At 43.3% G+C, this 23,812-nt stretch overlaps 1 protein-coding gene across 3 annotated transcripts in view; it reads left to right on the top strand.

Annotated features, from left to right (window-relative positions):
• SLIT3 (slit guidance ligand 3) overlaps positions 1-23,812 on the top strand; it is an 878,603-nt gene that overhangs the window by 583,740 nt on the left and 271,051 nt on the right. For all 3 annotated transcript variants that reach the window (XM_075344498.1, XM_075344497.1, XM_075344499.1), the window contains one exon: positions 12,326-12,489. In XM_075344498.1, coding sequence (XP_075200613.1) covers positions 12,326-12,489 — 164 coding nt within the window. The remainder of the gene's footprint in view (positions 1-12,325; positions 12,490-23,812) is intronic.

Below are 23,812 nucleotides of genomic sequence, written 5' to 3'. Positions count from 1 at the left end.
CAATCTTAATGGTGTGAATGGTAATTATTTTGCACCCTAAAATGGTAAAATGTAAATTTTATAAATAATTCAGGTCAACATAAGAAAAATATCAACCTAGATTTTTGGAAACAGATTCTCCTGTGATCCAAGCATTCATAGCAGGTCCCAACTGTTAAATGATGCTCTGGTAAGCGTTACAGGGAACGTGTCCAATCCCCTATGCCCTCCAACCCAGCAGCATTGTAACCTGTATGACTAAATTCCCTCCCTAACCAGTCCTGTGTAATGTTATTCACTTAATTCAGTATTTCCCTATGCTAATTACGATGCAATACTATACACTTTATTGATCCCGGGGCAAATTGTGGTATCAAGCTATGACTAGTTTATGAGGGTGTTAGTTCCCCAGACTAGTCGGCCCTCATTCCATGTTATCATGCCCCTTTGGTGTGATAACATGATTTCCACGAGCCGGCATCACTGCTAACTCCTGTAAATTTTGCGCATGCATGCAGCTTTGTTCACTCGCATTGAACCTCTGAAGCCGGGTGTACACGTCCCAGCTTTAGACAGGCAGACTACATGATCGAGAGTGTCGAAACTGTTCTTCTCATCATGAGCAATGCACCTCACTGAAGCCGGGACACGTACACCCGGTTTCAAAGTGTCAAACAAAGCTGCGCGCTTGCGCAAGATTTCCAGGAGCTGGCAGTGATGCCAGCTCGTGCAAATAGCCACAGAGGCATGATAACATGGAAAGGGGGATGACTAGTCAAGTGAAGTAAAGCCCCTGTGACTAGTCAAGGTCTAATTAGCATGGGAACAGCGGAGGTTATAATTCCTTTTTCTTAAACAGTCATTTTAGTGTATAGCATTACACAGGGCTGGTTAGGCAGGGGATTCAGTCATACATATGGGAATTCTGCTGGCATTGCCGGCTCCAGGTTTTTGTGGGTCCTGGGGGAAAGAGTCTCAGTGAGCCCCATCCACAAGTAGACACGCACATACACAGATACATACACATACAGGCATACATACACATAAACAAAAAAATACTTATCAGTCACTCTACCACCAACTGCAATTCCTGGTATAGGGAAAGGGATGCACGGATCAGGGTCCAGCTGGTCACCAGAAGAAGCAATCCAAAAAAATCCAAGGAAAATCCAGCAATCCCAAATGCTAAAAAATTACAAGACTATTTCGCATTTTAAAATTCCATGATTAAGACTTTGTTAAAAGGGAAACAGATTATGCTTTTCGGATCCAACAGAGCCTTACTCATATCTGTTGAATCGAAAACACGTTAGCTGTTTCCCTTTTAATGGAGTCTTAACTATGGAATTTTAAAATGTGAATTAAAGTCTTGGAATTTTTTATCACTTGGGATTGCTGGATTTTTCTTGGATTTTTTTTGCATATGTACACATACAGGCATACGTACCTATACATACTTAAAGAGAAATTCAGAAAAATACTGTAAATAGACAAATCTATACAAAGGCATATACACTGACATACATAAATACACACATCACACATGCACACACATAGGCACATTAGAGATTTCTCAGTCACCTTCCCTGCTTGTCTCCCGTTCAGCTCCTCCAGTGCATGTGGCTGTGCCGCGCTAATTGCTGCCCATCACTAACAGAGCACACTGATACTGCTGTATATAGATCACAGGAGATGCTGGGGACATACATATTACTGGGGGGCATACACATTACTGAGGAGGGGGGTATATAGCAATGGGGGCATACAGCTCTAGAGAGGGTATTAGGCAATTGGGTGGGGGGACTATACAGCTCTGGGGGGAAGGGGACATACAGCTCTGGGGGTATACAGCACTGGTGTGGGGGGACAAACAGTTCTGGGGGTATACAGCACTGGGGTGGGGGGGTAACATGCAGCTCGGGGGGATATACATCACTGGGGTGGGAGAGCATACAGCTCTGGGGGATATACAGCACTGAGGTGAGGGAAATACAGATCTGGAGGTATACAACACTGGGGTGGGAGACATACAGCTCTGAAGGGGTATACAGCACTGGGGTCGAGAGACATACAGCTCTGGAGGGTATAGAGCACTGGAGTGGAGGGGACATATATGTCTGAGGAATATGGTAGTATGCCTCGCCCATATTTCTCCATATAGTGTTATGCAGCCCCATATTCCTTCATATAGTATAATGCACCCAATATTCCTCTGTATAATATAATGCACCCCATAATGCTCCACATAATATAATGCAGCATCATATTACTCCATATAGTAGTATACAGACCCCATATTCCTCCATATAGTGTTATGAAGCCCCCATATTCCTCCATATAGTATAATGTACCCTATATTGCTCCATGAAATATAATGCAGCCTCATGTTCCTCCATAGTGTTATGAAGCCCCCACAGTCCTCCATATAGTGTTATGTAGTCCCCATATTCTTCCATATAGTATAATGCACCCAGTATTCCTCCATATGGTGTTATGTAGCCCCCATATTCCTCCATATGGTATAATGCACCCAATATTTCTCCATATAGTGTTATGCAGCCCCCATATTTCTCCATATAGTATAATGCACCCAATATTCCTCCATATAATATCATGCACCCCATATTGCTTCACATGACATAATGCGTCCTCATATTCCCCCATATGTTATGAAGCCCCATATTCCTCCATATAGTATAATGCACCCAATATTCCTCCATATAGTGTTATGAAGCCCCTATATACCTCCATATAGTGTTATGCAGCCCTCATATTCCTCCATATAGTATAATGCACCCAATATTCCTCCATATAATATCATGCACCCCATATTGCTCCACATGACATAATGCACCCTCATATTCCTCCATATAATGTTATGAAGCCCCTATAGTCCTCCATATAGAATTATGCAGCCCAATATAGCATTATGCAGTCCCCATATCGCATTATGCAGCCCCCATATTCCATTATACAGCCCCATATAGCACTATGCAGCCACCATATAGTATTATGCACCCTCATGTAGTATACAGCTCCCATATCATTTAATGCACCCCCTTAGTCATCTGGCCACCATGATTAAATACATACTCACTACTCCTCATTCCCCCACTGATCCGGTCTCCTCAGCATGACCACTGTTCTTCCACTCTGCAGATCTAAGCAGAGCAGGCGTGCAGAAATGACATCATCGCACTCTTCTGTGCTGAGCTATCAGAGCGCAGACACAGCGAGAGAATGATCAGAGAGGGAGCGCGTGCTCACTCTCTAATCATTGCTTCCAATTGGATCGGCAACTGCGATGCCGATACAATTGAAAGTATGATCCTCAGCGGGGGGGCCGGTGCCAGTACTGGCACCGGGCCCCCCTGACTCACTGGCCCCATAGCGGTCACATGGCCTGCCACCATTGGCAGTACACCACTGGTCCCTGCCAACTGTGAGTGGGCCCCCCAGCGGTCCAGGGCCCCAGCACTTGCTGACACCGGCCCTGGCTGCTGGGTTGAAGGCACAGGGGACCTGACAGGTTCCCTTTAAAGAGCCTTGTTATGAAGGGGTTTGGATTATTGCAAACATCAGAAAGTTTGCAAATTGTGCTAATAAACCAAATTTGTAATAGGGGTAGAATATGTTTGATTGTAACTGTAAATTCATGCATTTTTTACTTCTACATTCTCTGTAGCACACAGCAATTAATGAATAGATGAACTCTGCTATTGCTGTAAACATTAAAAACTTAAGGTATTTAATTAACAGTCTCTTTAATACAGTCATAGCAAAGAGCAGAATAAGGGCAGCTTTGCACACTACGACATCGCAGGTGCGATGTCGGTGGGGTCAAATTGAAAGTGACGCACATACGACATCGTAGTGTGGAAAGCCTAGATGATACGATTTACGAGCGCAAAATCGTCGTTATCGTATCATCGGTGCAGCGTCGGCGTAATCCATAATTACGCTAACGCGACTGTCCGATGTTGTTCCTCGCTCCTGCGGCAGCACACATCGCTGTGTGTGAAGTCGCAGGAGCGAGGAACATCTCCTACCGGTGTCACCGCGGCTTCCGTAGGATATGCGGAAGGAAGGAGGTGGGCGGGATGTTTACATCTTGCTCATCTCCGCCCCTCCGCCGCTATTGGCCACCTGCCGTGTGACGTCGCTATGACGCCGCACGACCAGCCCCCTTAGGAAGGAGGCGGGTCGCCGGCCAGAGCGACGGTCGCAGGGCAGGTGAGTGCATGTGAAGCTGGCGTAGCGATCATGTTCGCTACGCCAGCTATCACACAATATCGTACCTGCGACGGGGGCGGGGACTTTCGCGTGCGACATCGCAGCATCGGCTTGCGATGTCGCAACGTGCAAAGCCCGCCTAAGTTGTAAGATCCATAAATGACCTTCTTCTTCTATGCTAATTTGTGAACAAATCTAAGTTGAATTTCAATGTGACCATAAATCAGTTGAAAATATACTTCTGGAGAGCGGCATGCACAAACCTGGCCATCAAAACATGTCCACTGACTACTTAGATAGATTTTTAGTGAAACCCTAGATCAATATTATGTTTTAATGAAAAATACATGCATTTAAGTAAAGAAAAGAGTTCTCAAAGGTCCCCATATCTTTTCAAAAAAGTTTTTTCACAATAGACATCTGTGGCATATCCCCAAGATATGTCTTTAAAGGGGGTTTTCCCCACACACAAAGTTAATTTTAATCAATAGATCTCATATATAGTGTTCCAGCAGGACGGCAACCCAAAGCATATGTCGAGATTAGCAAAGAAATGGTTCAATGATAATGAAGTAGAGATCCTGGATTGGCCCCCACAATCCACAGACCTCAACCCAATTGAACACTTGTGGATAGAGTTGAAGAAAAAGCTGTATACAGTTAGGTCCAGAAATATTTGGACAGTGACACAAGTTTTGTTATTTTAGCTGTTTACAAAAACATGTTCAGAAATACAATTATATATATAATATGGGCTGAAAGTGCTCACTCTCAGCTGCAATATGAGAGTTTTCACATCCAAATCGGAGAAAGGGTTTAGGAATCATAGCTCTGTAATGCATAGCCTCCTCTTTTTCAAGGGACCAAAAGTAATTGGACAAGGGACTCTAAGGCTGCAATTAACTCTGAAGGCGTCTCCCTAGTTAACCTGTAATCAATGAAGTAGTTAAAAGGTCTGGGGTTGATTACAGGTGTGTGGTTTTGCATTTGGAAGCTGTTGCTGTGACCAGACAACATGCGGTCTAAGGAACTCTCAATTGAGGTGAAGCAGAACATCCTGAGGCTGAAAAAAAAGAAAAAATCCATCAGAGAGATAGCAGACATGCTTGGAGTAGCAAAATCAACAGTCGGGTACATTCTGAGAAAAAAGGAATTGACTGGTGAGCTTGGGAACTCAAAAAGGCCTGGGCGTCCACGGATGACAACAGTGGTGGATGATCGCCGCATACTTTCTTTGGTGAAGAAGAACCCGTTCACAACATCAACTGAAGTCCAGAACACTCTCAGTGAAGTAGGTGTATCTGTCTCTAAGTCAACAGTAAAGAGAAGACTCCATGAAAGTAAATACAAAGGGTTCACATCTAGATGCAAACCATTCATCAATTCCAAAAATAGACAGGCCAGAGTTAAATTTGCTGAAAAACACCTCATGAAGCCATCTCAGTTCTGGAAAAGTATTCTATGGACAGATGAGACAAAGATCAACCTGTACCAGAATGATGGGAAGAAAAAAGTTTGGAGAAGAAAGGGAATGGCACATGATCCAAGGCACACCACATCCTCTGTAAAACATGGTGGAGGCAACGTGATGGCATGGGCATGCATGGCTTTCAATGGCACTGGGTCACTTGTGTTTATTGATGACATAACAGCAGACAAGAGTAGCCGGATGAATTCTGAAGTGTACAGGGATATACTTTCAGCCCAGATTCAGCCAAATTCCGCAAAGTTGATCGGACGGCGCTTCATAGTACAGATGGACAATGACCCCAAGCATACAGCCAAAGCTACCCAGGAGTTCATGAGTGCAAAAAAGTGAAACATTCTGCAATGGCCAAGTCAATCACCAGATCTTAACCCAATTGAGCATGCATTTCACTTGCTCAAATCCAGACTTAAGACGGAAAGACCCACAAACAAGCAAGACCTGAAGGCTGCGGCTGTAAAGGCCTGGCAAAGCATTAAAAAGGAGGAAACCCAGCGTTTGGTGATGTCCATGGGTTCCAGACTTAAGGCAGTGATTGCCTCCAAAGGATTCGCAACAAAATATTGAAAATAAAAATATTTTGTTTGGGTTTGGTTTATTTGTCCAATTACTTTTGACCTCCTAAAATGTGGAGTGTTTGTAAAGAAATGTGTACAATTCCTACAATTTCTATCAGATATTTTTATTCAAATCTTCAAATTAAACGTTACAATCTGCACTTGAATTCTGTTGTAGAGGTTTCATTTCAAATCCAATGTGGTGGCATGCAGAGCCCAACTCGCGAAAATTGTGTCACTGTCCAAATATTTCTGGACCTAACTGTATATACCCAAGTGAGCTGACCAGTGTGCACCAACATTGGGAACGTGTAAGACAGACCTGGCATCAGCTTTTGATGGAGTCATGCTTGAATCTGATCGCGACTATGCCCAGAAGGATTCAGGCAGTGCTAAAAGCTGAAAGGTGGATTTACAAAATACTAACAAAATAAAAAAAAATAAAATTTCAATTTTTAGGAGAAAAAACAGTAAATGTGGCTTTACACGCTACGACATCGCTAAAGCGATCTCGTTGGGGTCACGGATTTTGTGACGCACATCCAGCCGCGTTATCTATGTCGTTACGCGTGACACCTATTAGCGATTTTGAATCGTTGCAAAAACGTTCAATTATCATTGCTGCTGCAGTAACAATGTTGTTCCTCGTTTCTGCGGCAGCACATATCGCTACGTGTGACACCGCAGGAACGAGGAACCTCTCCTTACCTGCATCCCGCCAGCAATGAGGAAATAAGGAGGTGGGCGGGATGTTACATCCCGCTCATCTCCGCCCCTCTGCTTTGATCGGGCGGCCGCTTAGTGATGTTGCTGTTACATCGCGGTGACGCCGAACGCACCTCCCCCTTGAGGGAGGGATTGTTCGGCAGTCACAGCGACGTCGCAGAGCAGATATGTGCGTGTGACGCTGCCGTATCAAGAATGTTCGCTACGGCAGCGATCACCACATATCGTTACAACAACGGGGACGGGTGCTATCGCGCTCGACATCGCTAGCAATTGCTAGCGATGTCGTAGCGTCTAAAGCGGCCTTAAGGCTATGTGCTTCCCCAGCAAAAGTCTATGAATTTTAATTTTTGCTGTCTGCACACAGCGTTTTTTTTTTAGCTGCATTTTTGTGGTGCCCACAGAAACTCAGCATGTCCAATATTTTTGCATTTTGCACTGCATTTTGCACCCATTGAGTTCAATGAAATGTTCAAAAATGTAATGAAAAACACAAATTGCAAATATACTGTAGCTGCTTTTAGTGCATTTCTATGACTAAAAACGCAGCTATAAACACAAGGGGTGGGTAGTAAAGTGACATGTACAGGAAGAGGATTCCTTCTGTTAGTAAACACAGAAGCATGAATCCTCCCGGTACCGCCACCGCTGAGGTGGAAGCTGCTGCGAAATCAAACGTGAACAGTAGAAAAAAAAATCTCATACTTACCTGTTTGCAGACTCCCGACATGTCCGCTCCTAGCTCCTCTTCCCGGTACCACCACCCCTGCTCCGGCTGTGTGCAGACTCCCGGGCACGTCCGATGGCTTCAGGACCTGCTGCTGATCAGCTGATGCAGTTACCTGACGCATCAGCTGATCGTATAAGTTTAGCGGTGAGGCCGGCTTTTTACCGCCCGGCCATCTTATCTATCAGCTGATGCGGTCAGGAGACTTCATCAGCTGATTACCGCTGGGTCCTGCAGCAATCAGAAGAGAGTCTGCACAGAAGTGAGTAGTTGTTTTTTTTTGCACTGATGCATCAGCTGATTGTATAAACAGCGTTTATACAATCAGCTGATGGGTGATGTGGTTCATGTCCTTGAACCTGACACATCATCTGATCGGTATGCCTTCCAGCAAACCGATTAGATGATCTTGGATCTGGATTGGACGGCGCGGGACCTATTACCCAGGATTACTGCGGAGGAGGGGGGTGCTTTATTTCAATAAAAATGGAGTCACTAATTGTGTTGTGTTTTATTTCTAATATAAAAAAAACACACAGAAAAATATTTTTCTTTACTAGAAATTCATGGTGGCCATGCCTAATATTGGCGTGACTCCATGAATTTCGGGCATAGGGCCAGCTGATAATACACAGCTAGCCCTAACCCCATTATTACCCAGTGAGCCACCCAGCATCAGGGCAGCTGGAAGAGTTGTATACAGCGCCAGAATATGGCGCGTCTATGAAAGCGCCATTTTCTGGGGTGGCTGCGGACTGCAATTCGCAGCGGGGGTGCCCAGAAAGCATGGGCATCCTGCGCTGCGGATTCCAATCCCCAGCTGCCTAGTTGTACCCGGCTGGACACAAAAATTGGCCGAAGCCCACGTCACTTTTTTTTTTAAATTATTTCATGAAATTTGTGAAACAATTAAAAAAAAAAATGAGCTTCCCTATATTTTTGGTTCCCAGCCAGGTACAAATAGGCAGCTGGGGAATGGGGGCAGCCCGTACTTGCCTGCTGTACCTGGCTAGCATACAAAAATATGGCGAAGCCCACGTCATTTTTTTTTCTTTTTGGGCAAAAAACTCCTACATACAGTCCAGGATGGAGTATGCTGAGCCTTGTAGTTCTGCTCCCCATGCCTCTCCCTCCAGCATATGATTGGAGCATGCTGAGCCTTATAGTTCTGCAGCTGCTGTCTACTCTCCTGCATACACTAGTGGATGGAGTATGCTAAGCCTTGTAGGTCTGCTCCCCCTGACTCTCCCTCCAGCATACAGTCCTGGATGGAGTATGCTGAGCCTTGTAGTTCTTCAGCTGTCTGCTCTCCTGCATACACTAGTGGAGAATGAAGAATATATTGAAGACGGAAATGACATCAGACCTTGTTTTTTTTTCTCAACAATCTTTAATGGTATTGTTCACTCATAAAAAAACGCATAAAAATGCAGCGAGCAAAAATGCAGCAAAAAACACACTAAAACGCGGTAAAAACACATGCGTTTTTTTGCTGCTGGTGCGATTTTGTGCGGTTTTTGCGGCAAAAAATGCATAAAACCATAGCGTCAAAAAAACACAGTGTGTGAACTTACCTTAAAAATGCAGTTAAATTACAAGATTCTGCATATCTAATCATATGCTAAATAGCTGCAAGACAAATTTATCTATGAGATAGCTAAGATAATTGTCTATAAAATGAAGGTAGTCTCACAGTCGAAGCTGTAGTGGATGGTGAGATATGGAGACTGAAAGCCACAGGTTCAACACATTGTTACCTTTTTGTTTATCAGTGTATTTTACAAAGTTGCTTATTTTTATGTGTACTATTGATTTATGAAAAATAAAAAGAAAAAAAAAAGATGACGCTTATGTCAAATATACAGTATGTTTAGCTCATTTAAATACTGGTGACTACAGTGATTGCAGCTGGTTACCTTTAAGTAACACTGTTATATGTAACATCTGTAGGGACAAAATATATTTTTAAAAAGATTATTTCAATTTTAAGACCATAAATTAGTTATTTTGCACATAGCTTTAGCTTGATAGTAAGACTTACTGTATCTTCCTGTGATGTCACTCATTTCTACAAATGAGACATATATGGCCAGCTCTGCTATCAGTATGATGACATTCTTACAGTGCATCAGTTCATAACGTGCAGTTCCATCACTTAACTGTATAGGAACATTGCAGAAAGCCAGAGAATGTAGTTAAGCTTTTTCCACCAAGATTCAGGACAATTCCTGTGAAATAGCAGTGTATGTCAGTCACTGCTCAATCCATTTCATGTTGTTAGCTGCTATCGATCTCGTCTCCGTGATTAGAACTGGCAGGAATTAGTTTGCATTGATCTGCTTTCGTGTTTTTTCATTGTTAAAGCAGCTTTATTTATGTGAAACACTGCGCGGTATCCATTTCGTTAATAGAGAATGTCCTGCTGTCTTTGCATCCGTGTAATAGTGCTATTTTGAAAGAGGGTATTTTTTAAGTGAATGAGGCAGCAGCAGCGTGGAACCGGCATTCTCCCTATAATGAGATACAGTCACCTTATGTGCATTGTGCTTTCTTTTCTATGGATTCTCATTATCCTTTTATTTACGTCGAATACTTTAGTCATGTTAGACGTTAGTGAATAATAGAAAAAATACATTGTAAAATATATGTGCTTGGCGTTCAATTCTTTAGAATGGTCGTAATCCTATCTGTTCACTTCCTGAGAATGGTGTCAAACCTAGGTATTCACTTCCCAAGAATGATGGCAAACCTAGGTATTCACTTCCCAAGAATGATGGCAAACCTAGGTATTCACTTCCCAAGAATGGTGGCAAACCTAGGTATTCACTTCCCAAGAATGGTGGCAAACCTAGGTATTCACTTCCCAAGAATGATGGCAAACCTAGGTATTCACTTCTTGAGAATGGTGGCAAACCTAGGTATTCACTTCCCAAGAATGATGGCAAACCTAGGCATTCACTTCTTGAGAATGGTGGCAAACCTAGGTATTCACTTCCCAAGAATGATGGCAAACCTAGGTATTCACTTCTTGAGAATGGTGGCAAACCTAGGTATTCACTTCCTGAGAATGATGGCAAACCTAGGTATTCACTTCTTGAGAATGGTGGCAAACCTAGGTATTCACTTCCCAAGAATGATGGCAAACCTAGGTATTCACTTCTTGAGAATGGTGGCAAACCTAGGTATTCACTTCTTGAGAATGGTGGCAAACCTAGGCATTCCCTTCTTGAGAATGGTGGCAAACCTAGGCATTCACTTCTTGAGAATGGTGGCAAACCTAGGTATTCACTTCTTGAGAATGATGGCAAACCCATGTATTCACTTCTTGAGAATGGTGGCAAACCTAGGTATTCACTTCCCAAGAATGGTGGCAAACCTAGGTATTCACTTCTTGAGAATGGTGGCAAACCTAGGTATTCACTTCCCAAGAATGATGGCAAACCTAGGTATTCACTTCTTGAGAATGGTGGCAAACCTAGGTATTCACTTCCCAAGAATGATGGCAAACCTAGGCATTCACTTCTTGAGAATGGTGGCAAACCTAGGTATTCACTTCCCAAGAATGATGGCAAACCTAGGTATTCACTTCTTGAGAATGGTGGCAAACCTAGGTATTCACTTCCTGAGAATGGTGGCAAACCTAGGCATTCACTTCCCAAGAATGGTAGCAAACCTAGATATTCACTTCCCAACAATAGTGGCAAACCTAGGTATTCACTTCCCAAGAATGGTGGCAAACCTAGGCATTCACTTCTTGAGAATGGTGGCAAACCTAGGCATTCACTTCTTGAGAATGGTGGCAAACCTAGGTATTCACTTCTTGAGAATGGTGGCAAACCTAGGTATTCACTTCCCAAGAATGGTAGCAAACCTAGGTATTCACTTCTTGAGAATGGTGGCAAACCTAGGCATTCACTTCTTGAGAATGGTGGCAAACCTAGGCATTCACTTCTTGAGAATGGTGGCAAACCTAGGTATTCACTTCTTGAGAATGATGGCAAACCCATGTATTCACTTCTTGAGAATGGTGGCAAACCTAGGTATTCACTTCCCAAGAATGGTGGCAAACCTAGGTATTCACTTCTTGAGAATGGCGGCAAACCCATGTATTCACTTCTTGAGATATGTTCACTTTTTAGAACGGTGGCAATCCTATCTATTCACTTTTTTAGAATGGTGGTAATCCTGTATGATCACTTCCTTACAATGATGGCAATCCTATAGGTTCACTTTCTTAGAATGGTGGTAATAGAATCAGTTCATTTCCTTAGAATGGTGACTATCCTAACTGTTCACTTTGTTAGAACGGTGGCAATCCTGTCTGTTCACTTCCTTAAAATTTTGGCAAACCTATTGGTTCTGTTGCTTAGAATGGTGGTAAACCTATTGGTTTTTTTAGAATTAATGGCAATTGTATCCTTTCATTTTCTTAGAATGGTGATACTTGTATCCGTTCACTTTCTTAGAATGGTGGCAATTGTACAAAGTCTGAAGTTACCATACATTAATTACATTTCATATTTCATGGATGGTAGAAGAAAATACTAATTGTATACCAAAGCACTACTAGTATTACCATTAGAATGTATTCATTGTTTCTTCTTCATTGTTTTTTAGGCGTCTTCACTCCAATTACTTGTACTGTGACTGTCACCTTACATGGCTGTCGGACTGGTTGCGTCAAAGGCGAACTATTGGCCAATTTACCTTCTGCATGTCTCCTGTGCACCTGAGAGGCTTCAATGTAGCAGATGTTCAAAAAAAGGATTTTGTTTGCACTGGTAAATATACATTTGGCATAATGAGTATATTTATTCAAATTAGGAGGACATATAGCTAATGATGGACCATCAGTGTGGGGAAACAAATGCTCATTCTAGTGCATGATGAGACAAAGATGCTTGATTATATGACCATCCCTTTGTAGCTTACATACATTCTCGAAGGAGCCTAAAGCCACCTCTTTATGCACAATGTCATACAGAAGCCATTCTTTACACTTCATATTATTAAAATATGGGATATTTTAATTTATTCACGTCAATTATTAGGAAATTTTACATATAACTATTCCTTAATATGCAATAAGCAATTAGAAAGGCCAGCTCACCAATTAGGAGAGCCGTGCATGGAAACTTACAGTGCCCCAAAATAATATATCATGAAAAAGGAAATCCAGGATATAGATCTTCTATTATAAACACTTTGTTATTATATGTATTATTAAAATGGTCCCAGCTTTCATCTCCAAAAAATGACAAGCAAATGCGTTTCAGACAGCGTCCTCAGTCATTGCATGAAAAATGTGAATAACTCGGCATCTTGTATCAGATCTTGTCTATGCACGGGGTTTGTATCCTCTATTATAATGTTCAGCTTCCTAATTATAATAAAAATTGCAACAAACTATACAAAAAATGATAACTAAATCTGTAAATATTTTATTTGTAGTGGTTTAGAACTTTACTACCATGAAACAAATATTTACATAGTTGCCACATATATTCGAGTATAAGCAGGGGCGTAACGACCGTGGTCGCAGAGGTCGCCACTGCGACCGGGCCCGCAGGGTTATAGGGGCCCGGCAGCCGCTCTGCAGAGCCGGCTGCCGGGCCCCTATGTGTAGTGCCGCTGTGTAGTGGCCGACATTGCGACCATCAGGGGGCCGGCCTGTGAGTCAGGGGGGCCCAGTGTCAGTAGAGGATCCCCTGACCTGGAAAGGCCCACCAGCCGAGTCTGAGCTGCAGCAGAGCAGGAGTGCTCCTGACCTGCACAGCAGACGGAATAATCCATCCTGCAGGACCTGCGATGATGTCACGCCCATGTGACTGTGTGGGCGGAGACACAGGTTTGCCGGGCATCAGAAGATACTGATTCCTGAAGGAGATTTGGACACATGACTGGTAATGAGAAAAGAGGGGACATGAGGGTGAAGGGGGTGCAAAGTGAGTGGCATATGAGGGCTGCAGACTGTGACAGGATGTGAAGGGGTGCAGAGTGTTTGAGAGGGGTAAGCAGGGGTACAGGCAGGGTGAGATATGTGGGCAGGGTGTGTGACATAGGGGGTGTAGTGTTTGTGATATGGGGGTGCAGGCTGTATGGGCAGCAGGGTGTGTGACATGGGGGTGTAGTGTGTGATATGGAGCTGCAGGCTGTATGGGGAGCAGGGTGTGAGACATATGGGGGTGTAGTGTGTGTGATCTGGAGGGTGCAGGCTGTATGGGGAGCAAGGTGTGTGACATATGGGGGTGTAGTGTGTGATCTGGGGGGTGCATGCTGTATGGGGAGCAGGGTGTGTGACATATGGGGGTGTAGTGTGTGTGATCTGGGGGGTGCAGGCTGTATGGGGAGCAGGGTGTGTGACATATAGGGGTGTAGTGTGTGTGATCTGGGGGGTGCAGGGTGTATGGGAAGCAGGGTGTGTGAGATATGGGGGTGCAGGTTGTATGGGGAGCAGGGTGTGTGACATATGGGGTGTAGAGTGTGTGATCTGGGGGGTGCAGGCTGTATGGGGAGCAGGGTGTGTGAGATATGGGGGTGCAGGTTGTATGGGGAGCAGGGTGTGTGACATATGGGGTGTAGTGTGTGTGATCTGGGGGGGTGCAGGCTGTATGGGAAGCAGGGTGTGTGAGATATGGGGGTGCAGGTTGTATGGGGAGCAGGGTGTGTGACATATGGGGTGTAGTGTGTGTGATCTGGGGGGGTTGCAGGCTGTATGGGAAGCAGGGTGTGTGAGATATGGGGGCGCAGGTTGTATGGGGAGCAGGGTGTGTGACATATGGGGGTGTAGTGTGTGTGATCTGGGGGGGTGCAGGCTGTATGAGAAGCAGGGTGTGTGAGATATGGGGGTGCAGGTTGTATGGGGAGCAGGGTGTGTGACATATGGGGGTGTAGTGTGTGTGATATGGGGGTGCAGGCTGTATGGGGAGCAGGGTGTGTGACATATGGGGGCAGGGGCGTAACTACCGCGGTCGCAGGGGTTGGAAGGAGAAGAGAGGTACTTGTTTTTTTTATTTTGCTGGCTGCATGATACATGGAGGCCTGGGGGTGCTGACTCCATGATACATAGCGGCCTGGGGCTGCTGACTCCATGACACATGGAGGTCTATGGGACTGCATAATCAACATGAAGGACACCTTATACATGGACTAGGGGTGCATTATACATGGAGGTCTATGGGGCTGCATAATACAAAATTAAGTTTTATGGGGTTGCGTTATAATACATATAGGACTAGGGGGCTACATTATAATATATGGAGGAATATGGAGGCTACCTTATATATGGACTATGGGGTGCAGTATAATATATGGAGGACTGTGGTGCAGTATAATATATGGAGGACTATGGGGTGAATTATATAATACATGGAAAACTTTGGGGAAATGCATTGTAATACATGGAGAACTATGGGGGTGCATTATAATATATGACGGGTTATGCAACACCCTTTATATTATACGGAAGGCTATGTGGGGGCCATTATAGTATTTGGAGATCTATATACAAGGGGGGGACAAAGATACAAGTATGGGATGGGAATGTTTTGTGCTGAGGGAAAAAGGCTCTTTTCCTGAGCACCCAGCTTTCCCATGCTCTGCTGTACATCTCTCAGCACCCAGCTTTCCCATGCTCTCTTGTACATCTCTCAGCACCCAGCTTTCCCATGCTCTGCTGTACATCTCTCAGCACCCAGCTTTCCCATGCTCTGCTGTACATCTCTCAGCACCCAGCTTTCCCATGCTCTCTTGTACATCTCTCAGCACCCAGCTTTCCCATGCTCTGCTGTACATCTCTCAGCACCCAGCTTTCCCATGCTCTGCTGTACATCTCTCAGCACCCAGCTTTCCCATGCTCTGTTATGGGAAAGCTGGGTGCTGAGGGAAAGATGTATAGCAGAGCATGGGAAAGTTGGGTGCCGAGGACAAGATGGATATCAGAACATAGGAAAGCTGGGTGCTGATAGAGGGATTTCAGATCATGGGAAACCTGGGTGCTCAGGGGAAGAGCCAAGTGTCAGCATTATTATCCTGTACCCCGAGTGTCAGTGTCATTATCCCGTACCCTAAGTGTCGGTGTACGTGGAGGAGGGTACCGGTCCAAATTTTGCACCAGGGCCCATCAAACTCTACTTACGCCACTGAGTATAAGCCAACCCAAATATAAGACGAGGCAACTAATTTTACCACAAAAAACTTGGAAAACATATTGACTCGAGTATAAGCTTAGGCTGGGAAATGCAGCAGCTACTGGTAAATTTCAAAAATAAAAAAAGATACCAATAAAATGTAATGTGCCCCATCCTTGTGTCCTGTAGTAATGTGCCCCATTCTTGTGTCCTGTAGTAATGTGCCCCATTCTTGTGTCCTGTAGTAATGTGCCCCATTCTTGTGTCCTGTAGTAATGTGACCCATTCTTGTGTCCTGTAGTAATGTGCCCCATCCTTGTCTCATGAATTAATGGGCCCTATGTTTGTGCTCTGTAGTAATGTCCCCATCCTTGTGCCCTGTAATAATGGTCCATCCTTGTGTCCTGTAGTAATGTGCCCATCCTTTAGCAATATCCTCATACTTGTCTCCTTCTTGTCCCCTATTATCCTGTTGTTCACTTACAGGCAGAAAAAATTATTCTTACCTGTCTTCCGTTCCTTCAGTGTCCTCTTACTTGCTTCTTGCAGACCACAGGCACATAGACCCCTCGATGATCTTGGCCTGTACAGGGGCCGCCGCTGCCATCAGTGCTTTATTTACTTCAGTTGAATAATTTGTAGTGCTGCAAATCATTCAAGTTAAGTAAAGCGCTGACTGAAGCAGCGGCAGCCCCTGCACAGGACAATATCATCGAGGGGTCTATGTGCCTGTGGTCTGCAAGAAGCAGGTAAGAGGATACTGAGAGAACAGAGGACAGGTGAGAATAATTTTTTGTGGAACCTTCACTCGAGTATAAGTTGAGGGGGTTTTTATCAGCATAAAAATTGTGCTGAAAAAGACTTATACACGAGTACATACGGTATTGCTAAAGAAAATTGTATAGGTATTTTTTATACTCTAAGTATAGGCATAGACAGGATATGAAATAACGCCAAAATATTCACATTTTTAATGCAATGACTAAGGACTCTGTTAGAAACTTGTTTGCTTGCCATTTTTTGGTGATGGAAGCTGTGACCTTTTTAATAAATATAATAAAGAAGTGCCTTTAATAGAAGATATCACATAGTCACATAGTCTGTATATAGACCTTTATCCAGGGAACTAGTCTGATTGCTGTATGTGGAGTTGGGAAGGAAGGTTTCCCCTAATGTGGTGCTTACTGTCTGCCTCATGGGGTTTTTGCCTTCCTCTGGATCAACATTTTAGGCTATGGGTTGAACTTGATGTGCTTGAGTCAACTTTAAAAACTATGAGACCCAAGATGCAAACCACAGTAAACTGCCAATGAAAGCTCCTAAGACCTTGAAAAAGACTTTTAACCTTGGCATATATGCGATATTAAAACCCCCAGTGACCACACTGTTATTTTGTCTTTCCAATATCAGCATCTTGTAAATAGTTCTATAAATCTCCATAAAGTGAAGATATCACAGAAAATTATTTATTGTTTAAAGCACCACTTCAGTGTTTTCTTCTTATTTCAGTGCTGGAGTGGTGCTTTAAATGTAAGTTCCATGCCCCTGTTTTATACTCATTTGCCGCCGTTTCTGTCTTTTTCCAGTGTCGCTACAGTCGGTCACCAGAGTTTTGTAACCTGCTGTCAGCGCCAGTGTTTCATGAGGCGCACTGGAGGTCACAACTCAATACAAGTCTATGAGAGCCTTATTCTGGCTCTCATAGAGTTGCATTGAGATGGAACTTCTGACTTCTGGCCAGTTACAAGTTACAGGCACAGATGTTAAGGGCCCAGTGAACCTTTCCGCCCTCTCAAATGAAATATTCTGCCACTTTCCTTATGGTGATTGCCAGTGCTTGATTTGGAGCTCTGCATGCCTTGTTCTGGCTTTCATAGAGTTGCATTGAGCACTTGTGATGTAACTTCAGACTTCTGACCAGTCTAAATCACTAAGAGTGATTTAGTGAGTGATTTAGTAAGTGTCAATTTAAAGAAAACATTTATAAAAACATATAATACATACAAAATATTGAAAACATAAGGACTGGGTTACATAGGTCTTCTGTCATGATTGAGGTGATTAATAGTGATCTTTAAAAATGCACAAGTGCTTACACATTATTAGAAGGCTTTTCCTTTACTAATAAAAGTTTTTATCTCCTGCAATGTCTAATTGCTAGATTTCTTGTGAATGCTTCTTGGATCAAGTCTAGTATCACTAAAATACTGTATATACAGTACAGACCAAAAGTTTGGACATACCTCATTCAAAGAGTTTTCTTTATTTTCAGGACTCTGAAAATTGTAGATTCACATTGAAGGCATCAAAACTATGAATTAAAACATGTGGAATGAAATACTTAAAAAAGTGTGAAACAACTGAAAATATGTCTTATATTCTAGGTTCTTCAAAGTAGCCACCTTTTGCTTTGATTACTACTTTGCACACTCTTGGCATTCTCTTGATGAACTTCAAGAGGTAGTCACCGGAAATGGTTTTCCAACAGTCTTGAAGGAGTTCCCAGAAATGCTTAGCACTTGTTGGCCCTTTTGCCTTCACTCTGCGGTCCAGCTCACCCCAAACCATCTCGATTGGGTTCAGGTTTGGTGACTGGGGAGACCAGGTCATCTGGCGTAGCACCCCATCACTCTCCTTCTTAGTCAAATAGCCCTTACTCAGCCTGGAGGTGTGTTTGGGATCATTGTCCTGTTGAAAAATAAATGATGGTCCAACTAAATGCAAACCGGATGGAATAACACACTGCTGCAAGATGCTGTGGTAGCCATACTGGTTCTGTATGCCTTCAATTTTGAATAAATTCCCAACAGTGTCACCAGTAAAGCACCCCCACACCATCACACCTCCTCCTCCATGCTTCACGGTGGGAACCAGCCATGTAGAGTCCATCCGTTCACCTTTTCTTCAAAGACACGATGGTTGGATCCAAAGATCTCAAACTTGTACTCATCAGACCAAAGCACAGATTTCCACTGGTCTAATGTCCATTCCTTGTGTTCTTTAGCCCAAACAAGTCTCTTCTGCTTGTTGCCTGTACTTAGCAGTGGTTTCCTAGCAGCTATTTTACCATGAAGGCCTGCTGCCCAAAGTCTCCTCTTAACAGTTGTTCTAGAGATGAGAAGGTGTGTCCAAACTTTTGGTCAGTACTGTACACCATTAAAATTTACATAATTAAAATATATACACAATGTATATGTTACGGGGGGACCGGCAGATTAGGACCAGGGGGTACAGTCATATGAAAAAGTTTGGGCACCCCTAATAATGTTAACCTTTTTTCTTTATAACAATTTGGGTTTTTGCAACAGCTATTTCAGTTTCATATATCTAATAACTGATGGACTGAGTAATATTTCTGGATTGAAATGAGGTTTATTGTACTAACAGAAAATGTGCAATCCGTGGCAATCTAAAAGTGCCTCCATGGCCTTCAGTATTTTTGGATTCATTGGTTGGCAATTGTAAAGAGTTTGCCAGCAGTGGATCTATATGATTTGGGTGACCAAGTGGTCGATACTATATATCAAGTTTAGAATTTTTATTATTTGCATATCTTGATCAGGTCTATTGATCTTGGGATTTTTGTAATTCCACAACTCTTCTTTCTTAATAATATTGCATTTTCAATACACAGGAGTGCCAGCGGGTGACATGAGTTTTGAACACCAGTTTTCTAAGTAAATATAATTCTGTTTGTGCTGTTGACATAAATTTCTCACCAAATGTGGGTAGCAACTCATACAATCCACACAAGGAAAGAAATCAAACCATAGTTATCCATAAATCAAGTTATGCAATAATGAGATATTTTAGAGGGAAAGTATTGAAGACATGGAGAAAGAGAGGCCCAAAAAGTCAAGGAAAGTCATGACTCCAGATGAAATCTATCAGTATTTAGAAAGCAATCCTGACACTTAATGAAAAATATCAGCTGGTTTAACTGATGCCTTATAAAAAGGTGTCTCATTACCGAGGTGTCACACAAGAAACATTGCATGATGAGTAAAACCTGTGAGCTGTCTCAAGATCTTTGCAGCCCTGTTGTTGCAAAACATACTGATAGCATTGGTTAACAAAGAATTTCTAAACTACTTAAGGTTCCAGTGAGCACTATTGGGGCCATAATCCAGAAATGGAAAGAACATCACTTCTGTCATGCTGTACTCTAAGATGTACAATAGCAGTACAGCGCAGTAATGTGGGACTGAGAGGATTCCTGAAACTATCTGAGAAGATAGTTAGCTGGTAAACCACTAGGGGGCGTAAAAGTGGAGGAAACATATGAGCAGGGAATTCCCTAGCAGAGGTAATACTAGTCAAGCCCACCAGATGGCAGTAGAATCGTCAGAAAGCCGTGTCACAACATGAGGTCTTGTAAGTACACAAGGGAAAAGTCTAAACGTAGTCAGAGGGAAGCAAATAGTCAGTAGCCGGAAAATCAGAGCCTAGAAGCGAGGGGGAGTGGGAAGACAAGACAGAATAAAGGTAAACAGATAAAGAACGAATAGGGAGACAGCGGGAGAGACATTGATGGAAACAGACAACAGAGGAGGTTAACAGGTCAGGTGAACACGGAGGTCAGGAGGGGGCAGGGCAGACAACAGGTCACTCAAGAGCAGAACACAGCAGAGCCAAAAGTATCACTGGCGAAGTCCAAGAGAAACAGTGCCCTAATAAAGCAGCCTGACCTCCAGAACGAGGCAGAAAGGATTACCCCCTAACGTGACTTGCATCAGAAGTGAAACTAAAAAAAAAGGCTCAGCTCCAGCTGAGCCAGGAGTCAATCATGACAACGTCACTATAAACTGGCTACGACCAGGTGCTCCATGAAGATTTCAGACAGAAGTGAAAAGAATTATCAGAAAAGTAGTCTGTCCAAAATCCAAGAATCACCTGGGGGAATTTAGTCTGGGCAGATTAGACCAAAATTGAACTCCTCTTTGGATGCAATAATTCACACAATGTTTGAAGTCCAAAAGGCACTGCAGAAACATCATACCAACAGAGAGGTTTGGAGGTAGAAATATCATGAAGTGGTCCTGTTTTTCTGCATACGGCAGTGGCAAACTTCATGTAATTGGGGGAAGACTAAATGGACAAATGTACCGAGACATTCTTGGTAAACATCTGCTGCTATCTACCAGGATCATGAAAGTGAAATGAGGGTGGACATTTGTGCAAGACAAATATCCCAAACACTCAGCTAAGGAAACTCTCAATTGGTTTCAGAGAAAGAAAATAAAGCTGCTAGAATGGCCCAGCCAATCACCTGACCTGAAACCGATAGAAAATGTATGGAAGGAACTAAAGCTCAGAGTTCATAGAATTAGCCCATGGAACCGTCAAGATTAGAAGAGTGTTTGTATGGAAGAATGGGCCAATATCACACCTAAACAATGCATGCAACTTGTTTCTCCATACAGGAGGCGTCTAAAAGCTGTCATCACCAAGAAAGACTTTTGTACGAAATATTAGATACATTTCAGTAAACATGTTTATTACTTTTTCCCTGTGTCATTTCTCATTATTACACATCACAAAATTATTTATTTTCTTGTGTGGATTGGATGGGGTGTTACTAGGGATGATCGAATACTTCGATTATTCGGCTTCGCGAATATTTTCCGAATACCTCGCCGCTATTCGACTATTTGATGCACACTGTAAGTCTAAGGGAAGCCTGAATAGTTCTGAATAGTTGTCATTCGGGTTTCCCATAGACTTACATTGCTCACCGAATATTTGCGAATAGTCGAATAGCGGTGAGGTATTCGGAAAATATTTGCGAAGCCGAATAAGCACAGTATTCGATCATCCCTAGTTGTTACCGATTTCTGGTGAGAAATCCATGTCAATTACACTTATAGAAATATGTTCACTTTGAAATTTAGTGGTGTGTTCAATACTTATTTCACCCACTGTATATACTCCAATTCTGAAATGTTGTTTTTAAGCTGTCATCAAAATTTTGATTTGCATCTGCTCATCAAAAATACTGTACAGCAAAATACATTTCTATACCTGTCATCTTATCCTTTTTTCTTTATTGTGGTGTACTCAAAATGCCTGGCAATATAGTGTGAGTGTAATGATTGCTATTCCATCCACGCCAATCTGCAGCAGCGAAACCAATTGCATATGTATGACCATACATGAAATACATTTAGCACCTCTGCTGATAGATCTCCTAAGTTTGGGAAGTGATAATCCACATTTCAGAAGTCATATTTATTTGTCCGCTTTTCAAGTTCCACCACTTACTAAATTCAGTCCTTTTAACGATTTTGAAATCCATCTAAAATAAAATATGTATAATGGGGTTTTTTTGTTTGTTTTTTATCTAGTCCACATCATACTGACAGATAAAAAGAGGGATGACCATTGGTTACAATCAGTTTGAGCTAATGGAAATTCAGACCCTCAGACTCCGGCTCTCGGTGGAATCCTTGACATTTTTCAAACGCAGGGACTGAACTCTCAGTAATTCTCTTTCCTTTTGTCAGGAGACCGTGCCCCTTCATGTACACAGACAGCCACAAGCAATTTTCATTTTCCGTTCTGTTTTTTGAAACTGTATCTGCATATCAAACTCTTGACATTTAGGGTTAAATGCACCCAAATAGCTTTCGTAAAAGTGCAGTATGTGGACATAGATGAAACAAGGAGGCCGATGAAACCATAGGGGACGGCGATTATAGTATAATGCATGCCTTTTTTTGCTTTTTTTTAGCGTTTGTGTATATTTGTTTCTTACATGCTGGATGGTGGTGATATGTTTCCCCCTCACCTCCTGCAGATGCTTGCCTGTCTTGTTAAAGGGAACCCGTTACGTTATTTTTCTATATTCAACTGCCCCCAATGTCTTTACTGATGCAATGTGCATCACTAATATGCTGTTCTCAAACAGAAAGTCCCAGTAGTTATCTATAAAAAGAAACCCATTTTGATCATTAAGGGAAAGCATTACAGACCTTCTCTTTCAGTCATCAGGGTGGCGCTTTGTAGCATTTCAGTCACAGTCCTCTTCAAATTATGCACACAGATCGCAGTCTGATTGCTGTAACTAGTCCGTTGTCATGGCAATCTCCTATTCAATTCTGTTCTTGCGCACTGCCCATTAGCTGCCCGGGCATGAGCACTGACCTTGGGTGTATATCCCCAGCTTCATTATATGTGCATGCACCAAAGCCGCAAGCAAAATGGTGAGAACAGAGTGGTGGACATAGGGTGCCTTCTCACAAGGATACATCAGATAGCCACTAACTCACAGCGGCTCCGAAGCCTGGACATGTACACACAGATTCAGTGCGCATGCTCTGGAGCCTGGGGATGTACACCCAAATTCAGTGTGCATGCTCTGGAACCTGGAAATGTACACCCAGATTCAGTGTGCATGGTCTGGAGCGTGGGGATGTATACCCAAATTCAGTATGCATATTCCGGAACCTGGCGACCTACACTCAGATTCAGTGGGAATGCTCTGGAGCCTGGGAAGTACACCCAGATGCAGTGGGCATGCTCCTGAGCCTGGGGACGTACACCCAGATTCATTGTGCATGCTCCAGTTCCTGGGGACGTATACCCAGATTCAGCGTGCATGCTCCGGAGCCTGGGGACATACACGCAGATTCATTGTGCATGCTCCCGTGCCTGGGGACGTACACCCAGATTCAGTGCGCATTCTCCGGAGCCTGGGGACTTGCACGCAGATTCATTGTGCATGCTCCAGTGCCTGGGGACATACACCCAGGTTCAGTGTACATGCTCCGGAGCCTGGAGACATACAGCCAGATTCTTTGTGCATGCTCCAGAGCCTGGGGACATACAACCAGATTCAGTGTGCATGCTCCGGAGCCTTGACACATACACCCAGATTCATTTTGCATGCCCCAGAGCCTGGGTACGTACACCCAGATTCTGTGTGCATGCTCCAGAGCCTGGAGCTGTACACCCAGATTCAATGTGCATGCTCTGG

The sequence above is a fragment of the Anomaloglossus baeobatrachus genome, chromosome 4, assembly GCF_048569485.1.
Source record: "Anomaloglossus baeobatrachus isolate aAnoBae1 chromosome 4, aAnoBae1.hap1, whole genome shotgun sequence".
NCBI classification, from domain to species: Eukaryota; Metazoa; Chordata; class Amphibia; order Anura; family Aromobatidae; genus Anomaloglossus; species Anomaloglossus baeobatrachus.
Note: the sequence above shows the minus strand (reverse complement) of the source record. Positions and strands in the feature narration are given on the sequence as shown.